The sequence below is a fragment of the Eumetopias jubatus genome, unplaced genomic scaffold (genome assembly GCF_037043125.1).
Source record: "Eumetopias jubatus isolate StellerSeaLion01/CBP00866 unplaced genomic scaffold, mEumJub1_p1.0 scaffold_13, whole genome shotgun sequence".
Taxonomy (NCBI): domain Eukaryota; kingdom Metazoa; phylum Chordata; class Mammalia; order Carnivora; family Otariidae; genus Eumetopias; species Eumetopias jubatus.
This window is the reverse complement of record NW_028274819.1, coordinates 74,403,598-74,419,243: the sequence shown is the minus strand read 5'-3', so window position 1 is coordinate 74,419,243 and position 15,646 is coordinate 74,403,598. Positions and strand designations below refer to the sequence as shown.

The following is a 15,646-nucleotide window of genomic DNA, read 5'->3' as shown; positions in this document are numbered from 1 at the left end:
ATGCCAAAGCCACAGTGGGACCATGAACTGGATAAACAATTGATCTAGGTAGAGAGATGCCTGAGAGGAGTTCACCTCCTAATGGCCACACTGCCCCAAATACGAAGATGTGTCTCAGAAAAGCACCAGGTGAGGGCCGGGCTGAGCCCTGAACACTAGGAAAGAAACAACAAATGATCCACCCCGGTGAATGCCGTGCATAAAACTCCTTTCTCCACTTCATTTATTAGGCCCTCTCTTTTTTCACTGCTAAATAAAAGAAGAGCCTTTCGAAGAGCTGCTGGATTGGCAAGGCTTTAGTAAAGTCACTGGACAGGGAATGCATTTATGGTGAAAATCCAAGGGCGACGACTTACAAGAGTGTCTACAGAAAGACTCGGCAGATAGCATGGTGGAGGCGGCCCCAGAGAAGAACAGAGACCCTCCTCTGTCATCAGGGTTCCCTCTCCCTCCATCCTGCTAAAGCCCCCAAGAGCAGTGTTGGTAAGAGCACAGGCTGTGGACCCTGAAGGGCCAGGTTCTAGTCCTCACCCCTCCTTCTACTAGCTACTTGCTCTTAAGCTGCTACCTCACCCATCTGCTCCTCCACTTGGTGCCCACATGGGCGGCTGGGAGGATTTAAGAAGATCCAACATACAGCAAACGTTCATCTTCTGCTTCTGTTGTCTCCCCAAATCTCTTTGTCCCTAATGTTTGTGTTCTGGATTCTGTCTTGACGACTCACTGAAACACTCTCCAGATGACCAAAAATCTTCTAGGTGTCAAGCACAGTACTGTTGTTGTTTTTGTTTTTTTTCTTAAGCCTGTGTCCTTCCAGACAGTTTTACAGTACTCAAACCTGCTAACCTTATCAATAGCCTTGGCTTCTGCACAGCTGCCCTGTCCTCTGTCCCTGCTCTTTTTGTTGGCAACTGTTTGCCTCCATTCCTGGCCTCTCCCTTCTGCCCACCTCCCATACATATGCATCTCCAAGTTCTTTTGGAGGTCCAGTCTGGCCATCCTTTCTTTATTCTTGCTCCTCAGTGAGCTCATCCCCGCCCCCACCCCCTACCCCCGGCCACTCGAGATTCAACCATTGTGCATCCAGATGATGTCCAAACTTTCATCTCTAGCCTCCCCTTTCTCCTGAACAAGAGAACCTGTCAGGTAACCCTCATGTGCCCCCTACCCTCATCAAGCTGCTTCCTGCTTCTAGAAGGCCCTCTCCGATAGTTTCCTACCAAAATTGTACTTATCCTTGAAGACACAGCAGGAATTCCCCCTTTCTCCACAAAGATGCCCTTCACCTCCTCTGCTCATATGCTTTCCAGTTCCATTTGAAAGCAGCTTCCCCCGGATCCTCTACCCCAACACATATCATAGTACTAAAGCTCCAGCCTTTGGAAACTCCTGCTACCAGGGCATCTCTCCTGCTGAAATATAAAGCCGTTCGGCCTAACGGAAAGTCACAGGTTACTACAGAGCTTGCCTTAGCTTCATGCTGACCCGTGTTAGGACAGGGAAAGCAATCATCATTGCTCAATTAGATGTTCATGGAACCTAGCTAACAGCTCTGCTTTTTTTCCTCTTTGGTCCTTTTTAATCTGTCCTCCATGGATCAATCTGAACCATCTTTTGAAAATGTAAATTTGATCATGCTACTCCCCTGCTTAAAAACCTGCACTCATGTTGCCATTAAAATGCATTCATTTTCCCTTGTTGCTCACCAATCTCCAACTACCTTGACCTCCTTTCTGTTCTTCAACATGTCAAGGTCCTTCCCACCACAGGGCCTTTGCACCTGTGGTTCTTTGGCTAGGATGCTGGCCCATGAGGCCTGAAGGAGAGGGAAATACCACTATCTGGACTGTACTTTTCCTGCCTTAAGTCTCACCCTCTTGTTTCATGGACCCTGCATTCCAGCTCTCAAGTCTTCACCTTAGGTCTAGAAATACTCTCTTCTTCTGACCTTCCAGAACATGCTCTCAGTATATCACTTCTGTCACCACACTGCTTTTATTACCACCGATGGTGTGCTGTTGTGAGTAGAGCATGGGTTTTTAGAGCTGGCAGCTCTGGATTGGCCCACCTGCTTTGCTGCCTCTTCCTAGCATTGTGACCTTGGACACCTGATGCAAGCTCTCTGAGCCTCATTTTCCCCATCTGTAAATGGGGATAAGAATCAGAGCAAGTTTTCTGGACATTCAATGCCAGAACATGTCACAAGGAGTGCCCTGCCCAGGCGGTTTCTCTCTCCTCTCCCCGATTTCCTTCCCCAGTGCCAGGCACACCACAGCTCCCCAGCGACAGTAAAGGCACAAGCAGACACACTATGGCCTCCTACTCACTGTCGGTTCCTGCGTCCCAGCCATTCTTCCGGATGGAATCGCAGTCTGAGCGACAGGGCGACACGGCGGGCAGGTTGGGAGCCACGCTGCACACGACCACACCGCGCCTGGCCGTCAGGATGCGCGGGGACTCGGGGTGGAACGTGGTCATCTCCTGGTGCTCACCCCCCAGCCCGTCCACGATCTTATCCAGGTTGCTCCTGGAGTCGCTCTGGAAGCATGGCGTGTAGGCCATGGGGCGCACGGGCACCTGCGGGGGCCCCACCTCCTGGTAGACGTTGCGGCCGTCGCCGCCGCCACGCAGGTTCCGGAACGGGATGCCGTTGCTCTTGTTGAGCAGGGCGGCAGTGGCAGGGTCCTGCACCAGCGTGATGTTGTTGCGCGAGTAGTTCTTGCGGAAGACCTTCTTGCGGAAGACGATGAAGAGGATGACCAGGATGAAGATGACGAAGAGGACCACCGCGATGCCGATGAGCTCCTCCTTGCCCACGTATGAGTGGCCGGCCTGGATGTTGGGCACGACCACGGGGCGCAGCCCGCAGTACTGGCCCACGTAGCCTGGCGTGCAGTTGCACACGAAGGAGCCGAACACGTTGACGCAGGAGCCCCCATTCTCACACTCCTCCCGCTCGCACTCGTTGACGTCCTCCTCGCACCTTCGTGACAAAACACAAAGCCCCTCTCAGACAGCAGGCCCCGCAGCGCCATTCACGGCCTTCTTGACGAGGAGACACAGCACCCCAAGGGCACGTGAAGCGTGACAAAGAGTGATGGCGTGCATGAGTGCGTGTGTGTGTGTTGGGAGTGGGGGGTGGGTGGGTGGGCACCTCGGCAGGTGGCCCGAGTTGTCACGGTGAGTTAAGGTACTTCTCGCAATCAACAGGATCACTCCCAGATAGTCTGACCCCCTCCAGACGGAAGTAAGGCAAAGATTGGCGGGAGGGAAGAGAAGGAGCAGGAAGAGAAAAAGCAGATGCTGTTGGAGAGGAACTGGTCTCCAAATCCTCGGGGTCGGATGCATTTCAGGGATTAAATTCTTGCAATTTTAGAAACATCATATAGTACACGTCTTTCCTTTTCTGGAACATACCTGCCCTACTGCTCAAACGGGAGCTGCCATAGGACCCCAGAATCAAACTATACCAGTGCTTCTATAATAAAACACATGGATATTCACACTAAATCAGAGAAATAAAGACTAGAAATAGTCTCAGAGCAGTTTTGGCTGGTTTTGCCACCGAATTAGTTTGCCACGAAGTTATCCGGAACCCTTTTGGTTCTCCGAGCTTCTGGGATTGGAGAATTGCAGAGAAAAAGCAGTGAACCTATACACCTTATATAGGCTTTCCCGAGAGGAGGAAATCTTTGGTTCTGACATTTTCCTCCCAAGAGTTCCTGTAATTTTTGGTCTCTCTGGGAACTGGGTGTGTGTGTGTGTGCGTGTGCGTGTGTGCGTGTGTGTGTGCGTGCGCGCGCGTGTGTGTGCGTGTGCGTGCGCGTATGTGTGTGTGCGTGTGTGTACGTGTGTGTGCGTGCGCGCGCGTGTGTGTGCGTGTGCGCGCGTATGTGTGTGTGTGCGTGTGTGTGTGCGTGCGTGTGTGCGTGCGCGCGTGTGTGCGTGTGCGTGTGTGTGTGCGTGTGCGCGCACACGCACATGTGTGCAGGGTGGGGTAACAGAGTAAGCGGATAGCTGGAGGGCTAAAGATATATATATTTTACAGATTCTGTGCTACCACAAAGGTTAATACTAATGCAGATTATCAGGAAAGAATGATTAAAGCATTCTAATGAAAAATAATTAAATCATTTTTATTCTCTTTAAAGCAATCCATGACTCACATTGAGTATAATTATAAGGCAAAGATTTAAGTCTTATTCTTTCTTACTTTATCATTACGTGAGAACATAGGCCTTCTTTCTCCTTCACTTTTCTCTACTTCAGCAATTGCTCTGATGTGTTCATTTAAAAAGCGCAATCACTTATATCTTTGGCAATCCACCTTTTAAAATGTAGTCAAACATCCCTAATTTGAACAGATTGAGGCCAAGTCATTTGGAAATTAGAATCACAGAGTATTTAAAAATAAATGCAGCTTTATTACTTTAAATTACATCCAACGATTCAAAGTCCACTAAGTATTTCCTGGTAAAGTCCTCGGGAGATTTGCTTTAATGAATCCATAAGACTGATCTGTAATTAGAATATCACTTGCTTGAGATTACATATATATACTTCTCCAATGATCAAGGGTGGTTGGAAGTGGCATTTTACCAAGAGCTTAAAACATTCCCTTTCCATTTGGCTAACACTTTAATTTCCCTCATTTCTTGGGGGAAAAAGGGTTTGCAAAGTAAAGGTAGGTTTTAGTTTCTCAGAATGATCGTAAAACGTTAGGCGGTAGAGTCCAGTTAATGAGTTCTGGGGAAACGGGTAGTATGTCTGCCTCAAAATTATACTGAAAATATTAGGGCTCATAGATGATTTTCTTCAAAAACTGTTTTCCTAACTACAGAACACATAGTAATTATATAAAAATTTGCAAATGTAGAGAAGTATAAAGTAAGAAAGTATAAATAACCAATAACTCCATTACCCAGAGATGATCCCTGTTAACATTTAAGTCATTTGTAAGACTTCTTTTTGTAAAGATATTAACCCTTTGCCTGTTCCACTAGTGGCAAATCTTTTATCCCCATTAGTCGTTTACTGTTTTGCTTTCTTAGCAACAAGAAGCAGAGGAGAGAAAGACTTGGTTGCATAATCTCACTTACGTGACTCCAGTGAGCCCAGCTTTGCAATTGCAGATGAAAGTGTTCCCTATCGGGTCGCAGGAGCCTCCGTTCTGGCAGGGGTTTGGGAAGCAAGCTGTGATCTCCGACTCACAGTTTCTCCCGGTGAACTGTGAGAGACAGGTACACTGATAGCCTAGGGAGACAGAGGTCCTCATGAGCCACAGTGCCCTTGGCAATGCTCGGAGTGCAGGGACTCGGCCATCACGTGCCCTCCTGATTCCTCCTAAACCAAATCTTTGGCAGGGCCCAGATTCCAAAGATGATTATCAGATTGGTTATTTTGAACTTGGGACACATTTGCCACAAAGATGCCGAGTAATGGTTTGGATCCCCTGCTAGTCCACAAAAATGCACCTAATTAACCACATGTCTAAATGCGAGTGAGACTGGTAAGAGGCACCCAAGGAACAGACTCCAAGAGCAGAGGCCAAGATGGGGAGAAGATGCTTTCCCCAGCACATTCTTACCTAAAAGGCAGGATGCTTCCAGGGAGGAGCAGTTTACCATAGGTACCACATTAGTTCCTTTTCTGAACCCCCTCTCACCCCCATGCCCTTTCTCTCCTTAGGTGAGAACCTCAATTCCCGCCTGGAGGGGAAAAGAGAGGATGACAGGTAAAATGTGGATATATATCAACTCAAATGAGCCTCAGTTTGGCAGACGCACAGGGAAATGGAAGAATCCCAGCCTTCACCCAGCTCCTGTATTTGGATCCTGATTTTCACATCTTTGTCAGCTTTCTCTACTCATGAACGCATCATGAGGAAACAGGTAGTAGCATCCTTACTGCAAAGAATATTAAGTATCAGAGTAGGTAAGAGGACAATGGTATTATTTACCTCTCAGAGATGGAAGGGATGAATAAGGAGTAAGGGTTTTCTTTTGCCCTACTTTAAAAAAAATTTAAAATTCCTTTTCCTATTAAAGGAATTCCTATTACAGTTTGATACTGTAAATGTATTTTCTCTTCCCTATGATTTTCTTAATAACATTTTCTTTTCTCTAGCTTTATTGTAAGAATATAGTATATTATACGTAGAACATACAGAACATGTGTTAATCGACTGTTTGTTATCAGTAATGCCTCTGGTCAATAGTGGGCTATATTCGGGTGTTAAGTTTTGGGGAGTCAAAAGGTATACACAGATTTTTGACTCTGCAGGGGGTCGGCATCCCTAAGCCCCACATTCTTCAAGAGTCAACTGTACATATTGTTGATTAAGCACTGAACTCTTCATGGACTAGGTCTCCCTGGGTGTTGCTGTTTTGCCTGGTATTTTATATTTTCATACCCGGGAGAAATCTTTCCTCTAAGGCTTTCTGACTGGATCTACCCTGAGTAGTGCACTCTCGTCCTGCTGTGGGGCTACTGTCCCTGGGAATGCCCTCTCTGCTCTCCTGGGCTGGATCTAGTGTTTTTGGTATCCCCTATCTTCCTAATTTCTTGGCTTACTCTCTATTTCCTTAGGATCCATTCTACAGTAGCTTTCTGAGAAAGGGTTTGCAGGTCAATGTTGTGAGACCCTGCATAGCTGGATGTGTCTCTACTTCACCCTTACCCCCTCTTTTGTAGGCTGTGTCCAGAATTCTGAGCAGTACCTTCCATGTGGCCTTTGAGAAATCCAAGGCCTTTTGGTTCCTGAAGTTTGTACGTGACCTTGTTTCTTTTCCTCTCCAACAATGTGGAGGATCTTCTTTTGGCCCCCAGTTTTCTGAGATTTCACCATGATATGCTTTAATGTGGGCTTATTTCAACCAGCCCTGGGCACTCTGGAAATTCTTGTCCTTTTACTTTCTTGGGAAATTTAATTATTTCATTGATAATTTCCATTCCTTTGTTTTCCCTGTTCTGTCTTTATGGAAGTTTTATGATTTGGTCTCAGATCTCCTGGACCTTCCTCTAATTATTTTTCTTAGATTACATCTCCATGGGTTTTTTTCTGTACTTTCTGAGATTCTCATCTTCTGAAACTTTTATTGAGGTTTTCATTTATGTTGTCATTTTCCAAGGGCTCTTTTTTGTTCACTAAGTTTTCGTGTGTGTGTGTGTTTAAACAATAGCATCCTGCTCATGTTTTGCGGTTACAGTATCTTCTCTTATCTCTCTGAGGATATTAATATTTTTATGAAGTTTTCTCCAGGTAGTTTTTGTTCTGTTACTTTGCTTTGGTCTCTGCGATGGTGAATTTTATGTGTCAGTTTTCAGGCTATGGTGTCCAACTGTTGGACAAACACCAGTCCAGATGATGCTGTGAGGGTATCTGTGGATGTGATTAACACTTACAATCAGCTGACTTGAACCAAAGCAGATTACCCTCCATGATACAGGTGGACCTTATTTATTTGTTTGCTGGCCTTAAGAAGGAGGAATTCTGCAGCAACAAAGAAATTTTGCCTGAGTTTCCAGCCTGCTGACCTGCTCTGCAATTTCAAATTCAAGACTACAAAATCAATTCTTACCTGAATTTCCAGCATCCTGGCCTGCCCCATAAATAGCCGACTTGCCAGCCCCACAAATGTATGAGTCAACTCCTTAAAACCTATCCATCTGTCTGTCTATCTATTTATCATCTATCTATCCATCCTATTGGTTCTGTTTCTCCGAAGAAGCTTAATACATTCTTTATCTTCCAAATTAGAGGATTTCCTACCTTGTCTGGCAATCCTTCCTTATCACCTCAGATTGCAAAGTGGGGTGGTAGGAAATTAGAAATCTGATGGGAAGCTCTGAGCACATGAGTGGGGTTTGTCAACTGTGATACTGTGATACTGTTTCAGTTCCACTGGGTTGGTAAATTTCCCCACTAATGACCCTTATCACCTGCCCAGAGGGACAGCGAAAGCCTGCTTTCTAACATTCGAGAGACTGGGTTCTGGTAGAGGAGCGATGGTTGTGGGTCTCAGCATCCAATGACGACATGAGATTCACCTCTACCTGCCCCAGCACTGGCCGAGTGCAGGGCAGTGCTGGCGCTCCCTGTCTTCTCACCCCTGTAATCCACCATCACCTGCAGGCGTGGGGGGCGTGGTTGCCTGGCTGTGCAGAGAGAAGGTGGGACTCTAGGGTTCTGACTGCCTCTCAAAAAGATGTTTGACCAATTCTTATTTTAAGCCCTTCTCCCCATCGCTTCCCCTTTTAGCAGTGACTAAGGCCTCCAGTTCCTGAGCCTTCTGGGGATTCAGTTCCCAGATTCCCTTCTCCTGGTCAACATTTCAGCCTCTCGAAGCTTCACTTCTCTCTTCCTGACTACCAGTTAATTGGCCTCCCACCTCCAACCTTGGCTGGTGTTGTCTCCTTCTCAAGTCCCCTCACTCCTCGGGGTTTATGGCTTTATGAAAATGCCTTTACTCATGAGGTAGTGGGATTGTGTCAGCGAGCTGCCACCATTACCCGGAAGTGACCAATGAGACTTTCCTCATTTCTAAGATCTTTTGTAAATGCTGTAAATGACCACTCTCACTTTTAGTTGAAGGGTTCTTGGGCTAATCTCTGCTCCCCAGGGACTGATGTTGGGATTTTATAGGTTGATTTTTTTTTAAGTTTATTTATTTATTTTAGTAATCTCTACACCCAACATGGGGCTTGAACTCATGACCTCAGAGGTCAAGAGTCACATGCCCTTCTTATTGAGGCACCCAGGTGCTCCTATAGACTGATTTCTACAGGCATAACATAGTTAAAAAATCTCTAGATTGAAATAGCGTATGTGCTCATTTATGTGTACTCAACTCACACTACAGAGATCTCTGACGTCCAAGGGGACATTATGACTGTCTGGGTTGTTCATAGGTTCAGAGAAAGAAAGACTCACCTTTGGGAGGCAGGTGCAGGAGGCAAGAGAGAACTCTTTACATTCACAAAAGGAGGGGGGCGTGGGGTGCCAACCTCCCCAGCATCAGGAAACACAAAGGGCCAGAGATTGAGGCTCCGAGAGAGACACGGTGCTCTCGAATGCAATAACATTGAAACACCAGGGAACTAACTCTTAAGGAAAGACTGTTGTTGATGCAAACTGTGTCCAAAGGCAGCCAGCCTGATGTCTGTGGACAGGATGCAGGAGTCTGAGGTATGCTTGCTTTAAATTCTGCTGACTTGGAGTTGTTTTTTTCCAATTTGGGAAGCTGCTTGCCTTAATGGAATCGAATGGGATTGATGAAAGCAGTTAGAACTGGGAAAAATGCATCTTTGTGTCACCTGGCTAGTCGTTGGCCAGAAAAGCATGTCAGTTAGAGGTAGAGTAACTTGTGAGGATGAATTAGACTCCCTTCTTGACTAAAGGGAGGGGTGATACAATCACAGGAGGGGACTTGAAGGCACATCAATGAGGAGGTGGGAGGGAAGCCAGGAAGGGGAAATCTACGGCAAGGTGGGTCGGGGCAAGTAAAAATCTCACTCTCCAGCTCCTATTTGGCAAGCTTCGGACAATTTCCCAAATAATGCCATAGCAGAAGACATTGGGGGGAAGGACACACAAGGAAGGCCTGTCTGGAAATAAGGGGCATTTGAATTACTATCATGGAAACTGGATTCTAACTAAGGTCATGGGTTTGATTTCTTTGATTTGATGTCTCGGTGCCTTGGAAATCAGAATTTAAAATGAGGCAATACCTCTAGTGCACTATTTTACTCACACATTTCCTTCTGTGTTTTGTCATTTTCATTATCTTTTGTGGGCTCTCTAGTGTTGATGCGGCCGCCTGCCTGACTGATTCACCTCATCACTGACTTAGTGCCTAAGCCATAGGCAGTGGTGGGCTGGAGCGAGCTCACAGGGCTGTGAGAACGGAATGTGGCAGGCAAGTTTTAAAACCACTGGTAGCCTGACACGAGCCACAGTGGGAGTATTTACATCACAGAAATCAACAAACACTATAAATTGGGGCTTTGATTTTTAGAGAGCTGGTTCCCAGTACACCCTGGAAGAGGGACTAAGACAAAAATACACCGCCTACAAATGCAGAGACAGCTACAAAACCACCATGAGAGCAGGCACGGGTGTGGCAGGAGGGAGCTCGGAGCGGGCACGTTGGATCTAGGCTAGAGCAAACCAAGCCCGACCGAGGAGCTCTGCTCTACATTATCTGAAGATGATGGTGTCGATGACGGTGATGGCAGCTGACACTTGTATGTTTTATTTATTTATTCTGTGCCCAAAACAGTTCTCAACACTTCACATGTACTAACTCATCTAATTCTGAAAATAAGCCTCTGTCAGAGGTACTATTGTTATTCCCATTTTCTAGACAAGGAAACTAGGGTACAGAGAAGTTGATTTACTTATTCAAGGTCATGGAGCTAGTATGGATCTGGCTCCAGAGTCCTTAAACTATTCAATATCCTTTAATAATTGTACTTCATTACACTCTCTTTCTGGATTCTCTGCTTATCCAGAGACAGAAGGAAGCTGTCTAATATCTGTTCTCAGGATCTCAAGCCCATGGGGCAAAGGAGGCAGAGAATGTTTGGAAAAAATGTTGCTTGTAGAACTTTAAATTTGGAGTTTTTATGTTAACATGATGAGAGGGAAAAGCGACTGGATCTTATTTTGAAGTGGTCAGATTTTTCTTTAAATGAAAGAAGAGTGATATCTATTGTGAAAGAGGTTTGTTGATCAAGAGTAACCTGTTATCACAGAGTTTTCTTTATGATCTCATTCTCCTGGCCTGGGCCCTAATTAATAATTTTAGAATATCAGTAAGTCTGCCACAGTGATATGAGGGATCTACTGCTGTAGAGGTTTAAAGTCACTTTGAATCATTTTATGAAGGACCACAATAATCCTATAAAGGAAAAATGAAAAGCCCCATTAACATCTCAACTCCATGGAGGTTGGAGACATTAGTGGCTCGTTCGAGAACATATAACCGGTAAGTGATTGAGTTTGAGCTTGAATCCAGGCTTTCAGATTCTCAAACATTTCTACAAGATGGTATTGGCATTGAAACTCGTCAGTGAGTGGAAACTTATCACTTGCTAGGAATGAGGAGGGGATTGTACTTAATCAATGCTCCAGGGGGGTATGGAGATAAGGAAGATGGACAACATCAGACACCCCTCTGGGAGCCAACTCATCATTAAATAGTGAGATACTGGCATCATAAAGTTTCTGCTCTTCCCAAGCATTACCGTATGTTGATCTAAAACACAAATCAAGGGGGGCACCTGGGTGGCTCAGTTGGTTAAGCATCTGCCTTCGGCTCAGGTCATGATCCTGGAGTCCTGGGTTGGAGCCCCATGTCGGGCTCCCTGCTCAGCGGGGAGTCGGCTTCTCCCTCTGCCCCTCCCCCCTCCGCTTGTGTGCACACGTGCTCTCTCTCAAATAAACAAATAAAATCTTTTTTAAAAACCCACTAATCAAGGAAAGAACTTCAAGAGCTATCCAGGCATTATCTGACCACAAATAGTATTTTAACACTTTGTAAATGTGAAAGAAAAATAAAACACTGTGGATAATACCCAAGTGTTATAAAAAAGAGTAGGTTCTTTTTTCGGGGTTAGGGGAGAAGGTCAAATAAGGAAATTATTAGTAAGAACAACAGCTCAGGGGTGCCTGGGTGGCGCAGTCGGTTGGTTAAAGAATTGACTCTTGGTTTCAGCTCAGGACCTGATCTCAGGGTCGTGAGATCGAGCCCCGTGTCGGGTTCCGTGCTTAGCATGGAATTTGCTTCACATTGTCGCTCCCTCTTGTCCTACTCCTGCTTCTGCTCTCTCTCTAAAATAAATAAATCTTTTAAGAAATTTTTAAAAAGAACAACAGCTTATTATGCACTAGGAAAAATGCGAAGAACGTTCTATGCGTTATCTCATTTATTGTGAGTACTATTATTATAGTTATTTAGTTATAGTTATTTTAGACATACGGGAACTGAGGCTTAAATAAGATGGTTTGCCTAAAGTTACATAGTCAATAAGTGACAGACACCGCTTAAAGTAGTTCCCAGGTTGAAAACAGACAGTCATATTCTTAGCATTGAAATACATGTTACAAAAAAATAATACTGTTACAGCTTCTCTCCCCTGGAATCCTGTCAAAGTGAGAAGTGTATTTTTAAGCCTTGCCTCAAAGCTGTGCTCTTGTTTACAATCCTTCTAGTTATAGCAGATGCAGATGGCTTTGAAATCTGCACCCGGACCAACTTAAAATGCCCCCTCCTTTCCTCGTTCAAAGAACAATGCAAAACTTATTAAATGCAAAAAAATAGAAACGGTTTAAGCAATTACAGAGTGAATGTGGGCTGGGTAAGCAAATTATCAAGATCGTTTCTATCGGACTCCTTTGACTTATTAGTCGTTTTCGAAGCTAATTCATCCAGGTAGTGGTCTCAACCCTCGGCCCTGCTCCCCAGTGCAGGTGACATGATTCTGATCAGGTTTGGCTGCCTCGATAAGGCAACATCTGCCTTGTGCACAAAGGTGGAAGTAATGACAAATGTGAACTGGCATTTGGGATCTGAAGTCAGCATCAATCACTGCGCTTGCTGGATTATGGATTACATTTAGAGACTCCAAGAGCTCACATGATCTGGGGAGGCAGCTGTGAGGTTGTTTAGGGAAGTCCTGGGTCCTTTTGAGTTCTGGCTGTTACCCACCAGCCGGGTATGATCACAGCCGAGCCGCCTGGCCTCCAGGAACCTCCCTATTTTTATCTGGTAATTGAACCTCACTAATACCCACTTCATAGAGGATAATAAGGCTTTTGGATTCATCAGCCACAATGTAGCACACAAACATTAGGTGCTTTATTGTTGTAATTATTGTAATTACTATGGATTCTGAAATCAGCTTCGTTTCTGTGTTGCCCATCAACCAAATGACTGAAAGCCATGGGAGTTTCTTACTCTGACTTTTAGGCTGAATCTTGGGAAATCCTGAAACGTCTGGTCTGTGTGAATCTCAATAAGTATGAGAAAGCTGGTTGGGCCCATTATTGCACGAGATGCTGATCACAAGTAGGGGAAGCTTGGCTGTAGAGCATGGCTTCTGTCCTTACTTCCCATCTTTCACCAAGCAGGGTGCAGAACGACCTTTGAAGGTGAGACCTGTAACTTTCCCTAGGACAGCTTGCTCACATTTCATACATTGTATATTGGGCTGAGCCTCTAGCATTTTCTTTGAGGATCTGGAAACATGGAATGTGTTAACAACATCAGGCACACAGTAAATTCTCACCTTCTGGCATGTTCTTTTGTGTTTGCAAGTAACCTGACTGCTTTAGAGTTTTGAGGGTTTTTTGTTTTGTTTTGTTTTTTAGCAGAATCTAGATGATTAATGCTGTTACCGTGAGGCTTTTTCCAAAGTACCAAAAACAAGGTACCTCAGTATTTAGAAGAAAGTCACTCAGAAAAAAAAAGTTTCCCCATAAGCTGCAAAGCTCAGGGAAATTATGTCCACAGTAAGGGTGCCTGGTTGGCTCAGTCGGTAGAGCACGTGAGCCTTAATCTCAAGGCTGTGAGTTGGAGGTCCACGCTGGGTGAAGAAATTACTTAAAAATAAAATATTTTTTAAAAATGATGTCCACAGTATATCCACTGGGTGTCTGGCTCCTCCCTTCTCTGTCCCACTTTGCTCAGTGGGCCAGTGGGCTGAGCTCATACAGGAGCCCTGTTCAATTCCCATAAGCCAGCTGTGAGGGGAGGGAGGCCACAGAGTGGAATCTGCTGGTCACAGAGACAGCAGTGGGGCCCCAGAATCAAAGTTGGAAGGCCTGATTTTATCTAAACCCTTACCAGTTAGGGATGCAAAAGACTCAGTAAAACATCAGCCAAAGTATCTCGGGCAGCTTTGTTGCTGAAAACACTTCTATGCCCAACTATTGGCAACACCCAAGACCTTGTTGTTGCGCACAACTTACTTAGAGGGAGTAGGTAGACACTATCACTTTTCGGTGGGGAGCTCAGGGGGACCTCAAACTCCTGGCTGTCTGGGGAACAAAGTTCAAGCTTTACACTAAAACAGTGACAACAAAACCAGGTCGCGCACCTGACATTCACTTCCTGAACATCCCATGTCTGCTTACCTCTCCTGGACATCACTGACTCACATTCCGGGAAACAGAGTTTATTGGCATTCCCAAACTCCGGTGGTTCGCAAACTCAGATGTGCATAGAACTACCTTGGAGGCTTGTTAAATACAGAGATGTCTGAACTCCCCCCCTTGCAGATTCTGAGATTCCGATTTGTAGATTTGGGTAGTTCCCCCCACCCCGCAAACTTTGACTGAGAAATTCTTCTTGGTAGTAAGTTGAGCAATTTGTGACTATGACTCGGTGATCTACCAGAAGGTTCCTTTGACGTGGGCAGTGAATGATGGAGGCAAGTAGAGAGATTCTCCTTTTCCCTTTAACAATTGAGAGACTCTTCTATAACAAGGTTTCATTTTAATAAGGTCCTCAGGTGATGCAGATGCCTCTCAGAGATTGAGAACCACTATATATATATACATGTATATATGAAAACAAAAAAAGAACTAGTTTCCTTAGGTTTCAGGGCAGTTCAGAGACAGAGAAAGATATCAGTATATCACCTAGAGATCTTGTTAAAATACAGACTTGGATTCAGTGGGTTTGGGGTGGGATCTAAGATGCTACAGTCTTAACATTTGCAGTGATGCCGATATGGTTGGCTCCTGGAACATACTTTAAGTAACAAGGGTTTCAAGAGCACAGGCTGGAGGTGGGGGGGGGTTCCACAAACCTGGATCAAATCCTGGCTTCCCCACTGTACTAACTGTGTGACACTGGGCTAGTTACTTAATCTCTCTGGCCTGTGTTTTTAATCTGTAAAATGGGGTGGGGGAAGGGAAGACTCGGACTGACCCCAGCGTATTGTGAGAATTGTCGCAGTGCTTAAGCACTTACAAGGTAAGCACTTATCTCAGTACCAAGCACAAGGTAAGGGTCTAATAAACGGTAACACTTACCCATGTACAAATTTACCAGGTTTTCACTTTAAGAGTTAGGCTTCTAGTCTCATGCTGAGCTGACAGAATGGTTATTTCTGGCCTGGTGACTGCTGGCTTGCTGCATTGCTTTACCAAATTATAGCTTAGCTTCAACTAGGTTTTTCCAGGAATGGGCTTAATCTGAGCAGGATAAGGCAGGGAGGACGGAGGACTCCTCATCCAGACTGTGGGTGCTCAGTGGGCTGTTCCCCGCCCACGGGGCCTGGAAATGTAGGGGTCAGAATGGGACGAGGCCGTTTCTTCTCCACAGTGGCTGCTATTTCCAGCTCATGTTTATGAAATATATATAATTTCGAGGCTTTAACAAGAGAGAGCCTTCCCTCTGTGGTTGATTTACAGAGTCATATTTACACTCTTATTACAAGTTAGCATTCTGGGCTCGAACTCCCCTGGGGTTCCCGTGGCTCGTTCTCGGGACAGCCAGAGTTATAACACTGGTCAAACCCGCTGACCGTGTCATTCCCAGCTAGCAGACACGGCTTGCTGGCCGCTTCGTGCCAAGGGGTTTGATTGGGTTTGGAGGTGGTTAGAGCAGAATCCTGCCTCTTGCTGGGAATTGCCTGC

General features: G+C 45.5%; 1 protein-coding gene across 3 annotated transcripts in view; it reads right to left on the bottom strand.

Moving 5' to 3' along the window:
* The window catches only part of FAT3 (FAT atypical cadherin 3), a 499,470-nt gene that overhangs the window by 5,170 nt on the left and 478,654 nt on the right, over nt 1-15,646 (bottom strand). For all 3 annotated transcript variants that reach the window (XM_088017597.1, XM_028119619.2, XM_028119620.2), the window contains 2 exons: nt 5,100-5,253; nt 2,328-2,983 (listed from right to left, as the gene is read on the bottom strand). In XM_088017597.1, coding sequence (XP_087873723.1) covers nt 2,328-2,983; nt 5,100-5,253 — 810 coding nt within the window. The remainder of the gene's footprint in view (nt 1-2,327; nt 2,984-5,099; nt 5,254-15,646) is intronic.